We start from the raw sequence: 20,019 nt of genomic DNA on the forward strand, positions 1-20,019 counted from the left end.
TATATTATGTTATGTTATGTTGGTAGTTTGCTCGGTATGGTCTAATGTAATGCCTTTGGGGCTCATCTTCCACACTGAAATATTTCCAAATTTCGGAACGGAGCGACAAAAAAAAACAATGTTCTAACTGAGGATTGAACTCAGGGCCTTTGCCGTGTAAAGGCAACGTGATAACCACTACACTATTAGAACAGCTGTTATGTTTTGTATGGTATTCAATCCAAACCAGTTCAGCCAAAAAACAGAAAAAATATTTCTAGACTTATCTTAAACCACCAACAAACTGACAATGTCTGACCAGAGATTTGCTCAAATTTTGGAAGCTATCAATTCATTGAGAGTAGATATTTCCTCCAAAATTGATGCTACTAATGCTATTTTGGCTGAACACTCGGAAAAACTGAAGGTTCATTCCAAAGTTCTCGAAGATGCTTCTCTAATGGCTGCCAAACTTCAAAAGGAAATTATTGAAGAAGAAAAGAAGGAAGAAAAGGATAACGAAGAAATTGTTTTTGAAAAGAAAGAAGAAGAATTTAAATTCGATGATGCTAAATTCGAACAAGCTGATGCCGGTGCCAATCAATTAGCTGCCGATACCAAAGCTAGTGTTGCTGAACCAGCTTTTTCTGTTAATACACTAGAGGAACGTATAAATCATATGAAAAGAGAACTCCAGAATATAGTACAACAGGAAAAGTATCTTTTGACTGCTTCCCCAGAAGACAAAAATTCCTACCTGGTTAAACTAGAAGAGGTCAGGGCTAACGTTCCAACTCTTATCTTGGATTCAAATGATCCTAGATTATTAACTTGCAAGCGTCCTCTATCTGACGTGTCAATGGGTAGCATTTCTCCTGAAATGGATATCAATGCTCCTTATGGGGTCGATGTTAGCTCTCCACTGAGGTATATCCAGGCCCAGTTAATCGCCAAGCGTGTTCAATTTGAGGATTGGTCCTGCTTTCTGCACCTTTGTTGTTCCAATTTGTCACTTTATGTTTTGAAGGATTTTTACGACTTCTTTCCAACGTGGATACAATGTGTCGTTGCGTTCTACATGTACATTGATTTTCCTGCTTTTAATACAAAAAAGTACAGAGAATTGAAACATGTACAACCTTCAATTTTCCCTGATTTTTTCATTAAATCAATCAATACTAATTTAAATAAAGAAGATGCATTATCTTTTGTCGGTTCAAGATTAGACCTGGCTACAACATCTGTACCTGTAGTACAAAGATTACAATTAGTCCCAGCTTTCCCTATTGACGAAAGAGGATTTGTCAATTTTGCAAGGTTGACTTTTCAACATTTGCAAACACTTGATTATCATGCGGACAAGTTCTGCTCTGAATTTGAATACGTGTATTACTCAGTTGTAATGCTCCGTGCCCAGCAAGTTTCAAGATACGGTTTGAACAATATATTAAATGTTGCTCCCAAAGAAGCTCAAGAATTTGTCAATATGATGGCAGGCCATAAGTAACCAAAAGTATACGATGAATACTTTAAATGTCTAGGTACTGTTACAACGAAAGGTGGTTCTCCAATCAACATGCAAATTACTCTTGACTTTGGATTTCAACAACCCAGATATCCCTTGAAAAGCAAGAAAGGTAGAGACGTCACAGACGTCCAAGCATCACCTGAGGTTTCAGCTGAATTGGGAAGATTAGATCAAATTTTAAATGTTTTTGACAGCCCAGTTTATAATTCGACTCTAAAGTCACACTTCCGCGAATCTATATTTACTACCCTTTCTAGAGGTAGATCGTCAAGATACAGCAATATGAATTACTCCGCCTTAGACCCGCATATACGTGGTCCTTTCCGAGCAGTAAACTTACGCTTGATGAATAATGTCGAATCTTACCTATCGTTTCTTAGCAGTAAATTTGAGATTGAGACTCTCAAAAGTAAGTTAACCTCAGTACCCACATCTGCTGAATATGATAAAGTGGCACAAATTCGTGTTCACGATCCAACAGATTTATCGAAACCAATATTTCTTTCGATGCGTGAGGTACAATCATCACCTGCTACTATACTTGCTGCGATGTTCCAATTATATACAACATCCAACCATAGTAGCTATCCATCTGATTATGCTGACAATAAAATGTTTGGATTAACTATAAATACTGATATTCATGTATTGTTTGGGAAACTTCTTCAATCTTACAACATATGAAGCGAGTTTGTTTTCTATTTCTCAAAGATATAACCTCAGTTTTTTTACCTATATACATATTTATAATAGTTCTTGTTTTCACAAGAAGTAAGACGGATACTTACTATAAATTCACTAAAGACAAATTTAGTCATTAAATCATAGTGGTAAAGGATACTCTTTCTTTTTCCAGGACATAATTGACAAAATATTGGTTGCTCTGTTTAACTCAAGTTCGTTGGGTATATGCTGTCTTCTTGGCGCAATAATAATCTTTTTGGCCGATTGAAGGATCAGGTTTGAATACACCACAAGTAAGGCAGTAAAATTGTTAATATATAAAAGTTGGATAAGTGGGTGATAGTATTATATGGATAGGGAGATAGTACATTGTGTTGCGGGTTTTTTAAGCGTGCAATGGTATCTCATGAATTGCAATTTCAACAAATGAGAATTTTCGTAGATTATACAAAATAATGCTAAATTGGAATTTTGCTTTGAGGTTTTAGTTGTTTGGTTGCCTCATTCGCGGTTTATCTATGACAAGAGGAGGAACATGTGAAGTATTCTTGATCACAGCGCATAAATTGAAGTCTGTGAAATTTGCAACATTAAATTTTATTAAAAAAGTCAAGGATTTTATCAAGGTGCAATACTTCAAGAAATACAATAATGGAATTGCAGGAAAACAATATCATTGGCTGGAATGGGCGAACTTTGAAGTCCGTGTACCCTCTCTGTTCAACAACGTTTTGGAAAATAGAAGGCTTTTATATTGATGCTGAGACGATTCTTCTTATTCCCAGGACGTGTTGGAGTTGGTGACTGTGACACAGGACCAGAATGATGCTTCCTGTATTCCGGATTCCGCTGAGTGTGCCAGTGGAACCCGATCCAGCTTCCTGTTTTTTCCAATATCTGACTCGTTTGTCGTTGTGACGCTAATTACTGAATTTTCGTCGCCGCGTAAATGTTTTTTTCGTCGTAGTATTAAATTACTTTATACCAGATGTCACATAGCGTATTGACGACATAGCCATATTCGAATACTGCTTGGAGATATATGCCTCAGACAGTAAACCATCTATTTCTTTTACCCGTGACAGCTACCCTTTGTCGCGCTTACCCTTAAGAAAGTTATCTTGCCCCGTTATTCCAGAGATTATGTGCTTACCTCTTCACAGGAAAGTATGACATTCCACAGCTTCCCCTCCTTTTCTTGCTTTTCTGTTTCCTTGTCGCTTCTTTTCCTTCATTATCTTAATTAGAACTAAATTGTTGACTCGAGTCAGTGTCACACCACGGCAAAACAAAAATCGGAGAACCGCATTTTCCTTCTCTGGAATTTACAATAATTGCTCTCTCTCTACGTATAAATACACCACAGGGTCCTGTCTCATAGTCAACACCAGAACAACCCGTCCTCCCTTCCCTAGTGACATTGCTCTTTACGGACTCTATATTCACCCACTATCGTCTGCCCAATACGCTTCTGTTATTTCACTTCGATATTACATAAGCTTCGGTGACAACGACGACGACTGCTTTTCTTTTTTCCCAACTGAAAAATAATAATAGGAATAATATTTAATTATTCTTTCTTTCAAGACAAAACAAGAAGACACACATCCACTTGGAACTAATACTCGACCTGAGAGATGGCCGTAAATAGCAAGATATCCCATGAGGATTACGTCGACAGAATCCTCTTTGCACCAGCACCTAATGATAACGATAACAACAATGATGACAATGACAATAGTTCTTACCAACAGGAACCTAAAATGGTTGCCTTTGAAGACAACACTAGCCAGGAATCATCGACAGATTGTCACCACCGTGACTCCAAGAAGGAGAGAGATCTGACCAGAGACAGAGAAATTCTCGCAACAACGACAGATGATGACGGCATCCCCTCCATATCTCACCCAATGGAAAAGCAAATCCTGAAAAAAATGGACATCTTCCTAATACCATTAATGGGTATTCTTTATTTTCTCTCCAACTTGGATAAATCAAATATTGGTAACGCAGAAGTGGCTGGACTCTCCGATGATATCGGACTAGTCGGCACTCAATATAATACCTGTGTCACCGTATTTTTCGGTACATATATTCTTTTCGACCCAATAGGTTCCAACTTGTTAAAGATTATGGGACCCCCCACTATGATGAGTATTTGCCTGTTTTGTTTTGGTGTCATTTCCCTGGGCACCGCTTGGATTAAAAATTATGCACAATTGATAGTCGTTAGATTACTGTTAGGTGCTTTTGAGGGGATGATCTATCCAGCAATCAACATGTACCTTTCCGTATGTTACAGAAGAGAACAATATGCTATGAGGTTTGCATTCGTGTTTAGTGCGGCTGCTTTGTCTTCCTCCTTTGGTGGGTTGATCGCATATGGTTGTTCTCAAATCCATGGTTCATTGCATTCATGGCAGTACATTTATATCGTCGAGGGAGCCATATCTATTGGATTCGTTCCATTTTATTATTTTGGTCTCAATAAGAATTTGGAGGATACCTGGTTCTTTAACAAGGAGGAAAGAGAATACATCGTGGAAAGATACAAGACAATGAATACATACAACCCTGATGAAAAATTCGAATGGTTTCAGGTATGGCTGGCTGTCAAGGATATTAAAACTTGGGTCTCCGCAGTGGCGTTATTCGGTATCGATTTGACTACTTTTGGGCTAACTGTCTTTTTACCCATCATTATCACTAGTCTTGGGTTCACTAATGTGAGAGCTCAACTAATGACTGTCCCCGTATACTTCTTAACTGCTTTTGTCTTCTTCGGATGCGCCCTTTGGTCTGATAAATTGAGATTAAGATCACCATTCATCATTGGCGCATGTTTGACTACCGCGGTCGGAATCTCTATCGTCTTGGGTTCAAAAGTACATGGAGTAAGATATTTCGGTGTCTTTATCTTATGTATGGGTATCTATGTCAATGCTGCTTGTAACTGTCTGTGGTTAAGCGGTAATAATGGTAATTACTTTAAGAGAGCCACTGCACTGGGGATTAATTTATTTATTGGTTCAGGTTCAGGTTTAGTCTCTGGTCAAATCTTTGTTGCTGCTGATAAACCAGGTTACGTGAAGGGGCTATCCATATGTCTGGCGTTCCAAATATTATCGATTATTATGACTTTTATTCAATTCATTCTTTATAAGAGGGCGAACGCCAAGAAGGAAGCCATCATCATCCATTGCGAAGAAATTGGTGAACCTATCCCTTATGATGAAAGACTAAGTGACATGAATCCTGAATTCAGATACATGTACTAGTGATTCCTTTAACGATTAAAAAACAAAAAACAAAATCAACAACTAAGAAACTATATTCCAAATATATAGATTTTATATGTACATATTTATATATATATTTTGGTATCTATTGATGCCTTTCATTTTCAAGTAATGTATCACTGAGACACACATTCAAATTATCTGTATGCTTTTTAATTAATTATAGATTAAATGAATGGATTATCTTCGGTCACTATGTCTCCTGTCACTTTCTTACTTTCTTCACTTGCATTTGAGCCACTTTCACCCTCTTCCTCTTCCTCTTCCTCTTCTTCTTCCCCGTTTGATGTTGAAGTTTCTTCTTCACTATCAGAAGCCTCTTCACTTGACGTTTCATCCTCGCTAGAATCTTCATCGTCATACTCCTCCTCCTCCTCTATAATAATCTTTTTCTTATGTTTTGGTTTTGCAGGAATATCGCTGAAAAACTCATCCAAACTTTGTAATTGATATTTGTGACCTTGTTGTGACGTAAATACGGATGCATTTGTTCCATTTGGGCTTGTAATACCTTTGATATCACCAAATTCATTATATTCTGATCCATTGGACTCGGATGCTTCAGAACTAGATGATCTTATCGGAGCCTTACCAATATAAGAATCTGATGAAAAGCTTTTCTTAAATTTAGAATAATCCTTTAGTGGAATTTCTGCACGAACGTCAACATCTTCTTCAAGTCTCAAATCCTCATTCCATGGGATTATACTTAAACCATTCCGTATTTGTTTATCTATTGATACATCAATCTGTTCAATATTATCTTTACCACTTTTAATGAAAAGTGATGGTATTGGTTTTGGTGCCTGTAATAACAATGTTGCAATTTCAAACTTTTGAGATTCAAATATTGAGCCAAAACATCTTGCCCTATCTCTAATATCGTAATCATCATCAGCCTTCGATAAATACAACACATAATTAAACATCTGTGCAATTCTTGAATGAATAAGATCATATTCTTCTCCGCCAGAATTGTTTTCAGTAAATCGATCAATATCACACGATAGTAATTTAGCCGCAAATAAAAGGATTTGTAATCTCGTTTCAGGACCTTCAAATACAAAATTCGCTAGCAATTTCCTTAACAAGTCGGGACATATCTTAAATTCAATGGAAGTTACCTCCCCAAAGAGCCAAATGATTCCAGCGCGTGCATTATCAGCTAAGGGCGTATGTGCCTGTAAAATATTAGATAATTTAATGATTACATCGAGATGCTTTTTTGGGTCTAGTTGAACTAACTCTCTGATAATGTTTACTATGGACTCTAATACTTCGAAAGGAAGTAAATTATCTTCCATTAATGAAATGAACCAATTCAATATGGTGACTTCCCATTCAATGGATACTTGTCCACATCTCGATAATGCTATGGCAGCTTCCGTTATCACTTCATAAGGAAGAAATGACATGATATAGTATTTTAATTCCTTGATAATACATTTTATATTATCCTGATTTATCAATCTGGAAATTATATTCAACTTTAAACATTGTATTTCCACCGTTTCATTAACTGGGGATAGAAAAAATGATTTCAAATGTCTTTGGAACAGTGCTGGATATAGTGAAGAGGAATATAGAAACAATTGTAGTATCTTGGCCCTCAAACTGTCACTTGTGGTCGTTTGCGTGATTCTCACTAATGCTTCAATAAACTTGGACTTGCCAATTTCCTTCGAAGTTGATAATTGAAAGAAAGCATTATAGCATGCAATTATAACTTCAGGATTAGAATGATGGATTAAACCCTTTACATTTGTTAAGAATAGGGACATGTCAGGATGCATGCTAATTGTGTAAGCATCAAATGGGATATCATCTTCTCTTTCCGGTAATACTATTGTACTACTTCCTGAATTAAGAGTTGGCCTTGGAAGATAGTTCTTACAATATTGTACCAAAATATTGATCAACGTTGCTTGAATCCATGGATCTAATGCTTTAAGCATTTTACAATAGCGACGATAATGACCATGCAACCATTCTAAATTTTGAGAATAGCACTCATTAAATGTGGCAATTGCAGCGGATACAACCAAAGGGTCTGTATCTGCCAATAAATCTTTTATAAGAGTCACCAGATCCTCTTCGAATTCATCATTTTCACTTCTAAATAGTTTCATTATACCAAACGATACCTCACTACGAACTAATGGCGAAGGATCTGTTACGACTCTTTTTAATGTATGCAAAACCATGGGATACAGTGAGGGAATCTTAATATCAGAGAGGGCCCTTATTGCAAATGCTCGCGTTTCTGGAATAGTATCATAAGATGTCTTTTGAAGAGAGTTAACACATAAAAGCGTCAAATTGGGTTCCTTTTCTGCAAATCTCAACAAATATACTCCAATCAATCTTTTGATCTTAATATCATCAGAAGTTATATTTTTCACAACATCAGCAAAATAGGTAGACGTATCAATGGACGAATCACCAGAGGACATTAATGTAATAATACGCTTCATAGCATCCTTAACATCTCTAGGGTTTCTGGAATTCAATAAAGTACGTAATTGTTTACCATTGATGCGGTTTGAATAATGGGTGTACGAGGATTCACCTAATTTTGATGTGGCAATGGCTGCGGCTTCTAAAGTGATTGCTTTCGCTGATTCTAATGCTGAAGCAATGTGGGCAATTGAATCCACCATATTTCTGATACCTCTGGTCCCTCGTAGAAACAATTCTTCTATAGCACTCAAAGAGTGAACTACTTGAACTTGTCAGCTTTAGACGTTTCAATCTCAATTTTCCTCAATGAAGCGAACCAGTAATGAAATTTCATGAATTTGATGACAAGTATCAATTAGATCAAAAATTGGAAAACGAACCATCGAGAGTATTAAAGAACTGTTCCATCATTCAACTGTTGATAAGTGGGCTTATTCTAAGTTATTTTTTAAACAACAAATGAAATTAAATTGAAATCTTGTATTCTATCTACTCATCGGGGTATATACAGAATAGAAATGCATTATAAATTCTAAAAAAGAACATCAGACCCACAGGCTTAACCCAGCATACTTCTCTTCCTACCACGCAATCTCACTTCCCCAAATCTTTTCATCACTTCGTTAAGCTTCTTGGCACCTTGTTTACCATTGCTCTTATAAACTTCCGAGAATCCTTCAATGAGCCACTCATTATACTTTTCGGCATATGACGAATGTGTACTTAGAATGGCTCTCTCCAAAACATATAAATCGACACCTTTATCCTCGACAAGATTGGAAGTGGATCCGAGTCCAAAATCAATCAAATACGGTTCCCACTTCTCGTCTTTTTTCACTAAGACAATATTCGAACTGGTAAGGTCCCCATGACAATAATCGTTCCAATGCAATAACCCAATTTGTTCACCAACTTTGAATAAAGTTTCTCTAACTATATCACCGTATGGATTTTGGTTCTCAGAGGCATGCATCCATAGGAAATTCTTTAAATTACTAAACCCAAACGCATCAGGAAGATCTTCTCCAAGGAACTCCAGCCATATACAACCGTTATAGGGATCACATGCTATTAGTTTTGGAACATGAATACCTGGAATTTGATATAATTTTGCCAGAAGACGTGACTCACTCAATGTACGATGCTTGGTTAAACTCCTGTCAATTATGGGGTGTCTGTAACGTTTTGCTGGTCTATATTTTATAATGAACTTTTGTTTCTCATTAATGGTTGGTAAGTATGGATGTATTGTGGTGGTGAATACGACAGCTTCTGCACCCTGTGAAATTGGCTCTATTGGAATAGCTGGGGTTAGATACTTAGATACTTGATCAACCAGTTCCTGAGACATCTTAGTTTCGTAATTGGCGTTACTGAAGGTAATTTAGTTCAAAACTGTCAATATTGAACACCATCATCATAGATAACTAAATACACCATTTCTGCGAATTCTGAAATTTTTCAAACAAAACTTGATCAGATTACGTAATAATAATTAATGTAGTATACAATCTATAATGGCATTAGAAGTCTATGTTACATAGTCACGACATTAGAAACTCCAATATTCCCTTTATGGTTGGTTGTTTGGACCACAGCTCAACGTTGAAATTACAACTTAATAATGGCTCAATATGACCACCCTTTTCGTCACCTTGAATGTAGATATTAGAAGGATTCATCTCTTTCAATCGTGATATAAATCGTTGGATCTGAGGTCTTAATATCTCATCCTGGCCATATGTAACAAATAATTTTGTTTCATTAATGATAATATTCCAATTATTTTTGTCGAAATCACACTCTACATTTAAGGGAGCTTCTCTATTATCATATTGAAATGGGATATACGCTTCACTAAACCTTTTTAGTGCCTTATAGCTAAGACAATCCAATATTTCGGTTGACGTTTCATGTCCATCAATTTTCGATGGATTCAGCCAGGGACTTATCAGAATAGCTTTATGGGGAAGTTTCAAGTCGTTCCTTGACAAATGCAATAATACTTCTGCAACAAGGTTGCCACCAGCCGAATCTCCTGACATTATCACTCTTTTACATCCAATTGATTCTGTCACATAATTATATAATGCAATTGATTCCAAGATTTGCATTGGGTATCTATGAGAAGCCTTTTTATCATTAAGCATATCACTAACGGTATAATCAGAGATGATTATTACCATTTTGGGGAACACTTTCTTAAGATTCCTTAAAAATAATATTGAAATTGGGGTTAACTTGACAGCAAACCCACCACCATGGAAATAGATCAATACAGGGTCTCTTTCCGGATCAAAATCCTTTGGTCTCACGTACCATCTAAACTTTATCTGTAAATGTTCATTATCTTCCTCATCTTCAATCGTTTCCAATGGTTCGCAGATTACATCTGTGCACCAATCAAACAATGGATTTAGGATATCATGACATGTAAACTCATTCGTCAAATCGAATGCCAATCGCATGAATGCTTTTAGCAGTATATTTCCATTTAGGAATCGGTGATGATGAATCCATATATTCCACACCGAACATACGAGTCTAACAGGCAGAACAGTCAGTACTTTCAATATGAACAAGACACTACTATAATGCATTACCTTCTGCTGAAATCTACCTTCCTGATATTATAAAAAACCCTTTCTCACTTGAGATATGGTTTATAAATACCGCCTATTTCACTCGAGAATATGTTTACGTCGTATACTTGGACTTGAAATTTCAATCGGAGTATTTGTTATCTCCGACGGAGTTCCGAGTTGTGTCACGTTTTGATACCTAAATACCGACAAACAAACACATTTAAGTTCCCTGGAGTTCCAAGGAATATGAAGTCGATGGGCCTAAATATTTTCCTCAAATATGTTTATAATAAGGTCCTCCTTTAAACGCTGTTTGCAGATGTCTTTTTTACCAGATCGGAGTGCAAAAATCTAGCCACATCAAAGCCGTCATTAATAAACCTCTCATCAATATACTCATTAACCATTTGGAAACAAGGGATTAACTTCTTTGAGTAACTTAAGCCTTCTTTTCCATATTTTTTTAATTTAAATGCATACTTATAAGAGTGAAGGTTACAGTGGAATACCCCAGCAATTGAAACGGTCTATAAGTTCCAATTAAGTGTTGGTTTGCAATGCCGTGAATTATGAAATTAGGTACTGCAAAAATACATACATATGGAATATCATATCATTAAGATACACACTCTTGTTTGTGTATGGTACCCAAACATTTTCAGGAAGAAGACTTGTTTTGAGTTATTGGAGATATGCCTCCATTACAAATCTACAATGGGATTTTTGCCCCTTTAAAGGATTAGAGTGACCACTCTGAAATGTGACTTCCAGCACATTGATAGATACATATTAAATGTCTAGTGTGTATTTAAAAGAGAGGAATTGTTAACAAATTTAAGAAAACTTTCAGAAATAGGCTACTTCATAAAAACCCAAAATGGAAGTGTTGCTCTTAAACCAAATCTGAAATGATTTGCCAAAAAATTGGGATACACGGCTCTTGCCCTATTTTAAGTAGATTCCACAATAGAAAAGCACAGTTTCAGACCACCATACCTTTGGCAAATAATTTGATAATGACGAGGATCTAATTGTTTGACTACGTTGCTAGCCTCGTCTGCTGTTGCCTCTATTATATTTTTTCCTACTAGAACCTTAATATAAAATTTTGTAATTGTCATAATTGACAGCAACATATCCAGAAGAACAGAATCTTCCATAGCACCGTTGCATTATTTCAAACTAGCCTGAAATCGAAATTGTGTATTGTTTATTGTTTAAACAGGCATTCATCGGACATTCAAAATGCGCGCCACGTGGACCCTTTTTTCCTTGGCAAACAAATATAACAGAGATATTTGTGGGCAGAAATTTTTCACTTTTTACTATATTAGATGTTGCGTCAGTTGCAATTCATTTTACCTAAGTATCTTGCCTCTCACAAGCATCATCTTTATCAGCAGCGCAACAGCTTTTATATACAAGAGAAGAAATGACAATGAATGAGGAGATCAAGGACACGTGGTTCGATGCATGGGATACTCAGACTCTATATCAAGACAAAGTCATTGGATGTGATGAATGCGTTCAAGGATCACCCATATCGAAATCCGGAATTGTATGTGGGCCAGTATTGAGGTTAATTGACGTGAATTATGATACACTTACCTATAATGGATCTATTCTCATGGTCACTAAGAATGACAATGTGCCACCGGTAATTAACTATACAATCGGCCCTGCTTACGAAGAAAAAGGTGACGATTTACGAACCAGACAATTTTCTGAGGGACAATTCAAACCCGTCTTGTTTCACACAGATGACTTGGGTGAAGATGCTTCCTTTCAGTTTTACCGTTATAAGATTAACCTTCCATTAATGAATAGCGAACAAATGGTAAAATATTCTGTAAATGGGAGGTTTCAACCTCATTTCAGGTTCTTCATCCCTTCTAAAACCATGAATTTTAACACTATTGCCTACTCTTGTAATGGATTCTCACTGTCAGTCGACACATCTGTATTTAAGGGTTCATTATGGTTTGATATCCTTAACAAACATTCCAAGGTTCATTACCATGTAATGCTAGGTGGTGGTGATCAAATTTACTCAGATTCCATTAGACTTTACTCTCCCACAGTACACGAATGGCTAGAAACACATGACCCCATTAAGAAATACACCACGAACATCTCGCCCGAATTCTTCAAGGATATGAACCACTTTTATTTAAAAGAATATATTGAATGGTATGGGTACGGTCATTGGCGTGGATCCACCCCCAAATCAATGACCACGCAAAGATGTCTACCAATTGCTTTGTCAACAATCCCATCGATTAATATCTGGGATGATCACGATATCATTGATGGGTTCGGATCATATTCCGACTCATTTATGAGAACACCAATGTTTAGCTCCATTGGAAAAGCTGCATATAAATATTATATGCTATTTCAACATCATGTTAGTACAGATCCAAGTGACAAGGATGCCTATTTGAATGACTCTAATTGGATCCTCGGTAAATCGGTAGGTCCCTACATTGGAGAGAAATCACACTCCGTGTTCACTAGGCTAGGCCCCACAATGGGATTACTTGGATTAGATTGCAGAACAGAAAGACAATTACATGAGATTCTTTCCTCCGAAACATATGATCTGGTCTCCCAAAGGTTAAGAAATGAAATATCTAAGGGGAAATTGAATCATTTACTAATTATGTTGGGGGTTCCCATTGCATATCCAAGACTGGTTTGGTTGGAATGGTTATTTACATCAAGGTTATTGGCTCCATTGAAATATTTAGCCAAGAAGGGATTGTTTGCAAGAGGTCTAGTAAACGATTTCAATGGTGACGTGGAATTATTAGATGATTTAAATGATCATTGGTGCGCTAAGCATCATAAGAAAGAGAGAAATTATTTGATTGCAAAATTACAAGATTTTGCTGCAGAGAACGGTATTAGAGTGACTATCTTATCTGGTGATGTTCATTTAGCTTCATTGGGTAGATTCAAAAGTAAGATTCATAAGCGTCATGTTATACATGAGGAAGAACATGAAAAAGAGAATTTAGCGACCATAAATAATCCGGAAAATGATGTGAGATTGATGTTTAATGTAATTTCAAGTGCAGTGGTAAATACTCCGCCACCAACAGCAATGGCAAAGCTTTTGCAACACAGGGCACCTGTTCATCATTTTGATTTCAGCACGGATGAGGATTCTGTCCCCATTTTCAAGTTTGATACAGACGGTACCACCAAGAGATATGAAGCAGGATTTATGAATAAAAGGAACTGGTCAGATGTGATTCCTGTCCAAAATATACTACAAAATGATTATTTGAATGGGGTTTTCAGATTAAAAATGGGTGAAATGGTTATTCCAGGGATTGTGAGACCCAATGAAGGAATTTTGCCAGTCAAGACAACTGAAAAGCAAGATCAGGGCTATCCAGTAACGCCGGACGGTGTAATAGCATCTATTCACGTTGAGACAGATCAATTGAATCCAGCTTCGAGTTCCACATGCTATGCTTTACCAATTCCCGAACTAAGGACCAAAAGTAAGTCGTTATCTCATAAAGGTATAAAACATGTAGTTTTACCATAATTTAGCCATTAGTTCTCATCTTCTAATATTCTTGACCTTTTTAATTTATTAATACTTGAAATTTATACTGTGATTATATGTACATACACCTTTTTTTTGACTCTCCTTCCATTATGCGTTAATCTATACTTTCAGCTTTTTTTATTCAATAATGTCAAGAATTCTTCCCTTGTTTTATGGTCATTCCTGAAACAGCCCAACATACAAGAGGTCATTGTCGATGATCCGGTCTTTTGTACACCTCTGGAAACCATACACATATGCGTAGCTTCAATCACTACGGCAACACCTAGAGGTTTCAAAATTTTGCTTAAGGCCAATGCAATTTGCTTTGTTAATCTTTCTTGGACTTGCAATCTTCTTGCATACATCTCAGCCAACCTGGCTAGTTTACTTAACCCAATGACTTTTTTATTTGGAATATAAGCAATATGAACTTTGCCAAAGAATGGGACTAAATGATGCTCACATAGGGAATAAATTTCGATATCCCTCACAATGACCATTTCATCATGGTCCTCTTCAAAAACAGCATTATGTATGACATCTTGCATGATATTAGTTTCATACCCCTTGGTAAAGAAAAGCATTGCTTTAGCATAACGTTGCGGAGTATCTAAAAGACCTTCTCTATCTACGTCTTCACCCAATTCAGTTAAGATAGTCTTCATTGCTCCAGCAATACGTTCTACACGAGCCTTTTCATCAGGGTCTGTTTCAGATTCTTGGGCCCTCTGCTTGGTACCTATACTTGGCCACGATAATCCATCAGCATCCACGGGTGGAGTCAACGTGTAAGGTTTCACCAATCTTGTATTCAAGGGAGTTCCAGTACCTGTTCTATCAATGGAATGCATTATCAAATGGAATTGAGTTCAGTTTTTTCAGAAACGTAATTTACATTGAGTCAGACCCACCACAAACCATAAGTGGCAATGCAATGCCATGGAATAAAATACGAGATGAATCATCATTGATATGCCATAATAATTTTCCACAGCCAAAAACAAAATGAAAAATATTAGGGAGATTATCGTTCTTCACGAATGACCTACAATTCTGCCTAAACCATTGCATAATGGACATATATCGTCGTCGAGGAAGAATCTGACTCTTCCTGAGCCTCTACATTCACCACATACAACTCCACCGAGTCGAGGATCGCCCGGTTGTACCATCAGAGGTCTTTGGTTGGCGCCCCCGTAACTCCAGGGAGTCCCACCGCCCCCCATAAACGGTGATGGAGTGGATGAGTAATTGTAGGGATTGTTTGTAGTCGTTATATTGAATGGCATGTTAGATTGGACGTTGTTGACTGGGGCGAAACGACGCCAACAAGACTTACATGAACGACCATTCTTTATCTTGTACCCCGTATTATTACATTTTTTACAATGGTAGTTGCTTGGGTACACCCATGGTAACGGTGGTTTTTGATTCCCCTGTATGTGGAAGGATGAATGCGGTCTGTTTGATCCAGTGTTAGGCGCTGGTGGTCTAGGGGCTGGCGGCCTAGTATGATGCTGGGGTTCGGGTCTGGGAGCAGCTGGTGGCGGAGCTGCGTTTAATCTCTGCTGTTCTTCTTCTCTCAATACATCGTCGTAGCTTGGTAGAGCATCGTCAGGATTAGGGACGCCCATTATTATCTTAGTTGTCTTGCCCTGAGTGTATCAGTGATAGTAAGTGGGCGTTTCTCTTCAACTCAACTACTTATACGGATGGGTTACCCTGGGCTCAGGTAGATTTGGAAAATGGAACTATTAAGTTGTTGATATTTCAATCAAGAACGCGTATTATTACCAGCAAGGGATTAACTGAGTCCATCTAAACTTAAGCTGGTGCGTTGGTTTTAGTATTCAAACATCTGGGTCCCATTGTTAAATATTGTTTTTACTACTTTGCTTTATCTTGCGCCGCTGCTAAATGGTTCACAGTTTAAGAAACCGTCAAATTGACGAAAATAATGCCATCGATGAGAACTCTCAAGAGATCAAAGATGAGAATGGAATTGTACACACGTCACACAGATCGCTGAGGAAGATAAATTATGCGGAGTTGGATGAAGAGGTAGATGAAGTACCAGATGAACCGGAAGAAGAACAACCCGTCGATACATTGATACCAACTAATACTAGTGAGGCTACTCCACCGGACGAAAAACCCATTGTCTCAATGGACCAAGAAGATGAAGATGTGGCATATTCAAGGAGGAAAAGAGGCCATCATGATCCAGAGGAAGACGATGAGAGTTTTCATGAAGAAGATGCAGATGACGCAGATGTTGATTTGGATGACGATGACGATGATGATTACGACGAAATGGACAATCAAGGGAAAGCTCATAAACGACAACGTCAATTGAATGATAGGAATTTTATAGTACCTGATCCGAATGATTTTGAAGAGGCTGATGACGATGAAGACGAGAACGTCTACTATAACTCGAGACGAAATACGAGACGTAATAGAAGCAGAAGAACTGCAAGAAGCCGTGGACATGAATCAACAACCCCACCACCTGTCCAAAGAAATTTGAGACGAAGAACACGTTCCGGTCATTACCTAGAGGACGGGGATCAGCATACAGACGGAACAACCACTGAACCAACAACATTAGCTGATGAAATTAGAGAGCTACAACAAGATAGTCCAATCCAAGAGAAACGATCGCTAAGAGAAAGAAGGAAACCAGTTAATTATAAGATCCCACCGCCATTATCCGCGTCTAACATGGATGGTTACCTGAATAGACAAGAGACAATGTCATTCTCGAACCCTTCTCCCTATCGTCGTACAGGTCGTAATGGAGGTTTATACAACTCAGCCCAGAATATGGGACCTACGAGGAGATTATTCCCCACCGGCGGGCCCTTTGGTGGTAACGATGTAACCACAATCTTTGGAAAAAACACAAACTTCTATAATCAAGATGTGGCTACTCAGAATACAAATAATAAATTACTTCTTGATTCCGATTCATCAGATGATGAAATTCTTCCCATGGGGGCCACACCAAAGGAAAAAACCGAGGCTAGTCTTCAGAAGAAGAAAAAGAAGAAGCAAGAAATAGCTGATTTAGATCCTTTAGGAGTCGACATGAATATAAATTTTGATGATGTCGGTGGTCTCGACAATTATATAGACCAGTTGAAGGAAATGGTAGCATTGCCCTTGCTATATCCTGAATTATATCAAAACTTTGATATTACTCCTCCCAGAGGTGTATTGTTTCATGGTCCACCAGGTACTGGTAAGACATTAATGGCCCGTGCATTGGCAGCAAGTTGTTCATCAGATACAAGAAAAATCACGTTCTTTATGAGGAAGGGTGCGGATATTCTATCAAAATGGGTCGGTGAGGCTGAAAGGCAACTGCGTTTATTATTTGAAGAGGCAAAGAAGCATCAACCTTCTATTATATTTTTCGATGAAATTGATGGGTTAGCTCCAGTGAGAAGCTCAAAGCAAGAACAGATTCATGCATCTATTGTTTCCACATTATTAGCCCTTATGGATGGTATGGATAATAGAGGTCAAGTTATTGTCATTGGTGCTACAAATAGACCTGATGCGGTAGATCCTGCTTTGAGAAGACCTGGTAGATTTGATAGGGAATTTTATTTTCCTCTACCTGATTTAAAAGCTCGTGCCAAGATTTTACAAATTCATACTAAGAAATGGAATCCTCCTCTAGATCCTGAGTTTATTGAAAATTTGGCAAAGTTAACTAAGGGTTATGGTGGTGCAGATTTGAGAGCTTTGTGTACCGAGGCAGCTCTATTTAGTATTCAAAGGAAGTTTCCACAAATATATAGAAGCTCTGAAAAATTGCAAGTGGATCCTAAGTTAGTGAGAGTTCATACAACTGATTTCATGCTGGCATTAGAGAAGATTGTCCCCTCATCAGCGAGATCATCAGGGAATTCTCCCGAACCGTTACCTGACTCAGTTGATTCATTGCTACGTGAACAATTTGATCAGATAAAGAAATTGCTAGAGACAATTTTGCCTAATGAGCATAAGAACTTTAAAAGGGATGCATCATTAATTCAACAATATATTGACTATGAGGATTATGATTCAGATGAAGCTGAAGAAGGCACAATTGCTTCTGGGTTTAAGAAACACCAATTACTCAAGCAGCTCACTGAGTCACGTATATGTAAACCACGGTTACTTATAACAGGCCCGATTGGAAACGGTCAGCAGTATATTGGTGCAGCCATTTTACATTATCTAGAGGAATACAATGTTCAGCGTCTTGACCTAGCGTCATTAGTATCAGAGAATTTGAAGTCAATGGAAGCCACCGTAGTTCAAAGTTTCATTGAAGCTAGAAAAAGACAACCGTCAATTATATTTATTCCAAACATTGATATATGGCAAAGAACAGTTCCAGAAAGTGTTATCTTAACCTTATCAAGTCTTTTAAGGTCATTACAGAGCAAAGAACGCGTCCTTCTGCTAGCTGTTGGTGAGGCATTAACTCCTGAGGTGATTCAAACAGAACCATTCTCTCATCTCTCGTTTGAGAGCAACATTTATGATCTTAGAACTCCTTCTAAAACCGAAAGAGCACGATATTTCGAGCCCATCAGAACATTGTTAAAAACCAAACCCACGTCCTTCAATACAAGGAGAAAGAGAAAACAGCCCCTTCCTAAATTACCTCCAGTGGAGATTAATACATTACCGATTAATCTTGATGAAAATGGGAACCCGTTATCTGAAGAAGAAATTCTCCGCAAAAGATTAAAGTCATTCCAGCATCAGGATATGAAATTAAAGAACGTCTTGAAGATTAAACTTTCAGGTCTTATGGATTTGTTTAAGAATAGATACAAACGTTTTAGGAAACCTCCAATCGATGATTCATTTTTGATTCATCTTTTTGAACCTCAACCTGTCGATGATCCCAATTGGCAACCCGCTTATGTGAAAGATAATGACATGATCTTAGAGGTTGCCACAGGACGTAGATTTTTTAATATGGATTTAGATATTGTCGAGGAAAGATTGTGGAATGGTTATTATTCAGAACCCAAACAGTACCTGAAGGATATAGAGTTAATATACCGTGATGCAAATACAACTGGTGATCGAGAAAGGATAATTAAAGCATCTGAGATGTTTGCCAATGCTCAAATGGGCATAGAGGATATATCTGTACCAAATTTTGTTGCCGAATGTAAAGCAACTCATTTGAGAGATCTTGAACGTAAGGAATTATTTTTAAAAGATGAAGCAAAGAGGGCTGAAAGAGAAGAATTTACAGCGACACAACAGGATGTACCTTTAGAAATGGATTCAGTTAATGCCAATTTAAAAGAAAATGTGGATTCAGTAGGTGTTGGATCAGGCAATCAATTACAATTGGAAGCTACATTGAATCGACCATTTGCCAGTAACACAAGCCAGGACACGAACACCATAAATATGACTCAACCGAGCCTCGTGAATGTTGTTAACAATGACGCACCCATTGAAGACAATATTGAAGGGAACCACAGTGGATTGAAACCGAATTCTATTGATGTCCAAGGGGATAAGATTCATTCTGAAAATGAAACAAAGTCTTCAATTGAGGACAATACAAATGCAATTTCAATAAATTCAATTACCAAAACAGCAGAAACAAAGACAGCACTTACTGATGAGAAAACCGAGGTTATTGGGGAAGAGATGGTAAGTAATATTGAGCATACTCAACATGAAGAAAGTAAAGAAGTGGTTGTGGAAGATGCATCTATAACTTTAATCGTGAACACATTGGCAGAAAATACTCAAAATCGAACTGTGTCGTATTTGGAAAGAGTATATGCAGAGGTCGTGAGGATAATATGGGAGGATCGCCAGGCTTGGGATAAGAAAGATACAATTAGTAAGTTACTGACTTACCTTGAAAGCAAGTAGGTTTAGTTTAGT

General features: G+C 37.5%; 10 protein-coding genes and 1 non-coding gene across 11 annotated transcripts; 5 read left to right on the forward strand and 6 right to left on the reverse strand.

Annotated features, from left to right (window-relative positions):
* Window positions 1–119: 119 nt before the first annotated feature.
* Window positions 120–192, reverse strand: NCAS0Etrna12V. Its single transcript has one exon. It is a non-coding gene; the product is annotated as a tRNA-Val (tRNA).
* Window positions 193–289: 97 nt separating this feature from the next.
* Window positions 290–1,486, forward strand: NCAS0E03960 (uncharacterized protein; the record flags this gene model as incomplete). Its single annotated transcript, XM_003676774.1, has 1 exon — window positions 290–1,486. The coding sequence occupies one exon, from the start codon at window positions 290–292 to the stop codon at window positions 1,484–1,486; it is 1,197 nt and encodes a 398-aa protein (XP_003676822.1).
* A 69-nt stretch (window positions 1,487–1,555) lies between these two features.
* On the forward strand, window positions 1,556–2,191 carry NCAS0E03970 (uncharacterized protein; the record flags this gene model as incomplete). The annotated part of the gene is made up of 1 exon (XM_003676775.1): window positions 1,556–2,191. The coding sequence occupies one exon, from the start codon at window positions 1,556–1,558 to the stop codon at window positions 2,189–2,191; it is 636 nt and encodes a 211-aa protein (XP_003676823.1).
* A 1,637-nt stretch (window positions 2,192–3,828) lies between these two features.
* On the forward strand, window positions 3,829–5,469 carry TNA1 (Tna1p; the record flags this gene model as incomplete). Its single annotated transcript, XM_003676776.1, has 1 exon — window positions 3,829–5,469. One exon carries the CDS (start codon window positions 3,829–3,831, stop codon window positions 5,467–5,469), a length of 1,641 nt encoding a protein of 546 aa, XP_003676824.1.
* A 188-nt stretch (window positions 5,470–5,657) lies between these two features.
* APL6 (AP-3 complex subunit beta) lies at window positions 5,658–8,150 on the reverse strand (the record flags this gene model as incomplete). The annotated part of the gene is made up of 1 exon (XM_003676777.1): window positions 5,658–8,150. One exon carries the CDS (start codon window positions 8,148–8,150, stop codon window positions 5,658–5,660), a length of 2,493 nt encoding a protein of 830 aa, XP_003676825.1.
* A 359-nt stretch (window positions 8,151–8,509) lies between these two features.
* Window positions 8,510–9,301, reverse strand: BUD32 (serine/threonine protein kinase BUD32; the record flags this gene model as incomplete). Its single annotated transcript, XM_003676778.1, has 1 exon — window positions 8,510–9,301. One exon carries the CDS (start codon window positions 9,299–9,301, stop codon window positions 8,510–8,512), a length of 792 nt encoding a protein of 263 aa, XP_003676826.1.
* A 193-nt stretch (window positions 9,302–9,494) lies between these two features.
* SAY1 (steryl deacetylase) lies at window positions 9,495–10,550 on the reverse strand (the record flags this gene model as incomplete). Its single annotated transcript, XM_003676779.1, has 1 exon — window positions 9,495–10,550. The coding sequence occupies one exon, from the start codon at window positions 10,548–10,550 to the stop codon at window positions 9,495–9,497; it is 1,056 nt and encodes a 351-aa protein (XP_003676827.1).
* A 1,417-nt stretch (window positions 10,551–11,967) lies between these two features.
* On the forward strand, window positions 11,968–14,094 carry NCAS0E04020 (uncharacterized protein; the record flags this gene model as incomplete). Its single annotated transcript, XM_003676780.1, has 1 exon — window positions 11,968–14,094. One exon carries the CDS (start codon window positions 11,968–11,970, stop codon window positions 14,092–14,094), a length of 2,127 nt encoding a protein of 708 aa, XP_003676828.1.
* A 131-nt stretch (window positions 14,095–14,225) lies between these two features.
* Window positions 14,226–14,951, reverse strand: FOL2 (GTP cyclohydrolase I; the record flags this gene model as incomplete). The annotated part of the gene is made up of 1 exon (XM_003676781.1): window positions 14,226–14,951. One exon carries the CDS (start codon window positions 14,949–14,951, stop codon window positions 14,226–14,228), a length of 726 nt encoding a protein of 241 aa, XP_003676829.1.
* A 183-nt stretch (window positions 14,952–15,134) lies between these two features.
* Window positions 15,135–15,734, reverse strand: HUA1 (Hua1p; the record flags this gene model as incomplete). Its single annotated transcript, XM_003676782.1, has 1 exon — window positions 15,135–15,734. One exon carries the CDS (start codon window positions 15,732–15,734, stop codon window positions 15,135–15,137), a length of 600 nt encoding a protein of 199 aa, XP_003676830.1.
* A 283-nt stretch (window positions 15,735–16,017) lies between these two features.
* Window positions 16,018–20,007, forward strand: YTA7 (chromatin segregase YTA7; the record flags this gene model as incomplete). The annotated part of the gene is made up of 1 exon (XM_003676783.1): window positions 16,018–20,007. One exon carries the CDS (start codon window positions 16,018–16,020, stop codon window positions 20,005–20,007), a length of 3,990 nt encoding a protein of 1,329 aa, XP_003676831.1.
* Between the last annotated feature and the right edge of the window lie 12 nt (window positions 20,008–20,019).

The sequence above is a fragment of the Naumovozyma castellii genome, chromosome 5 (assembly GCF_000237345.1).
Source record: "Naumovozyma castellii chromosome 5, complete genome".
NCBI classification, from domain to species: Eukaryota; Fungi; Ascomycota; class Saccharomycetes; order Saccharomycetales; family Saccharomycetaceae; genus Naumovozyma; species Naumovozyma castellii.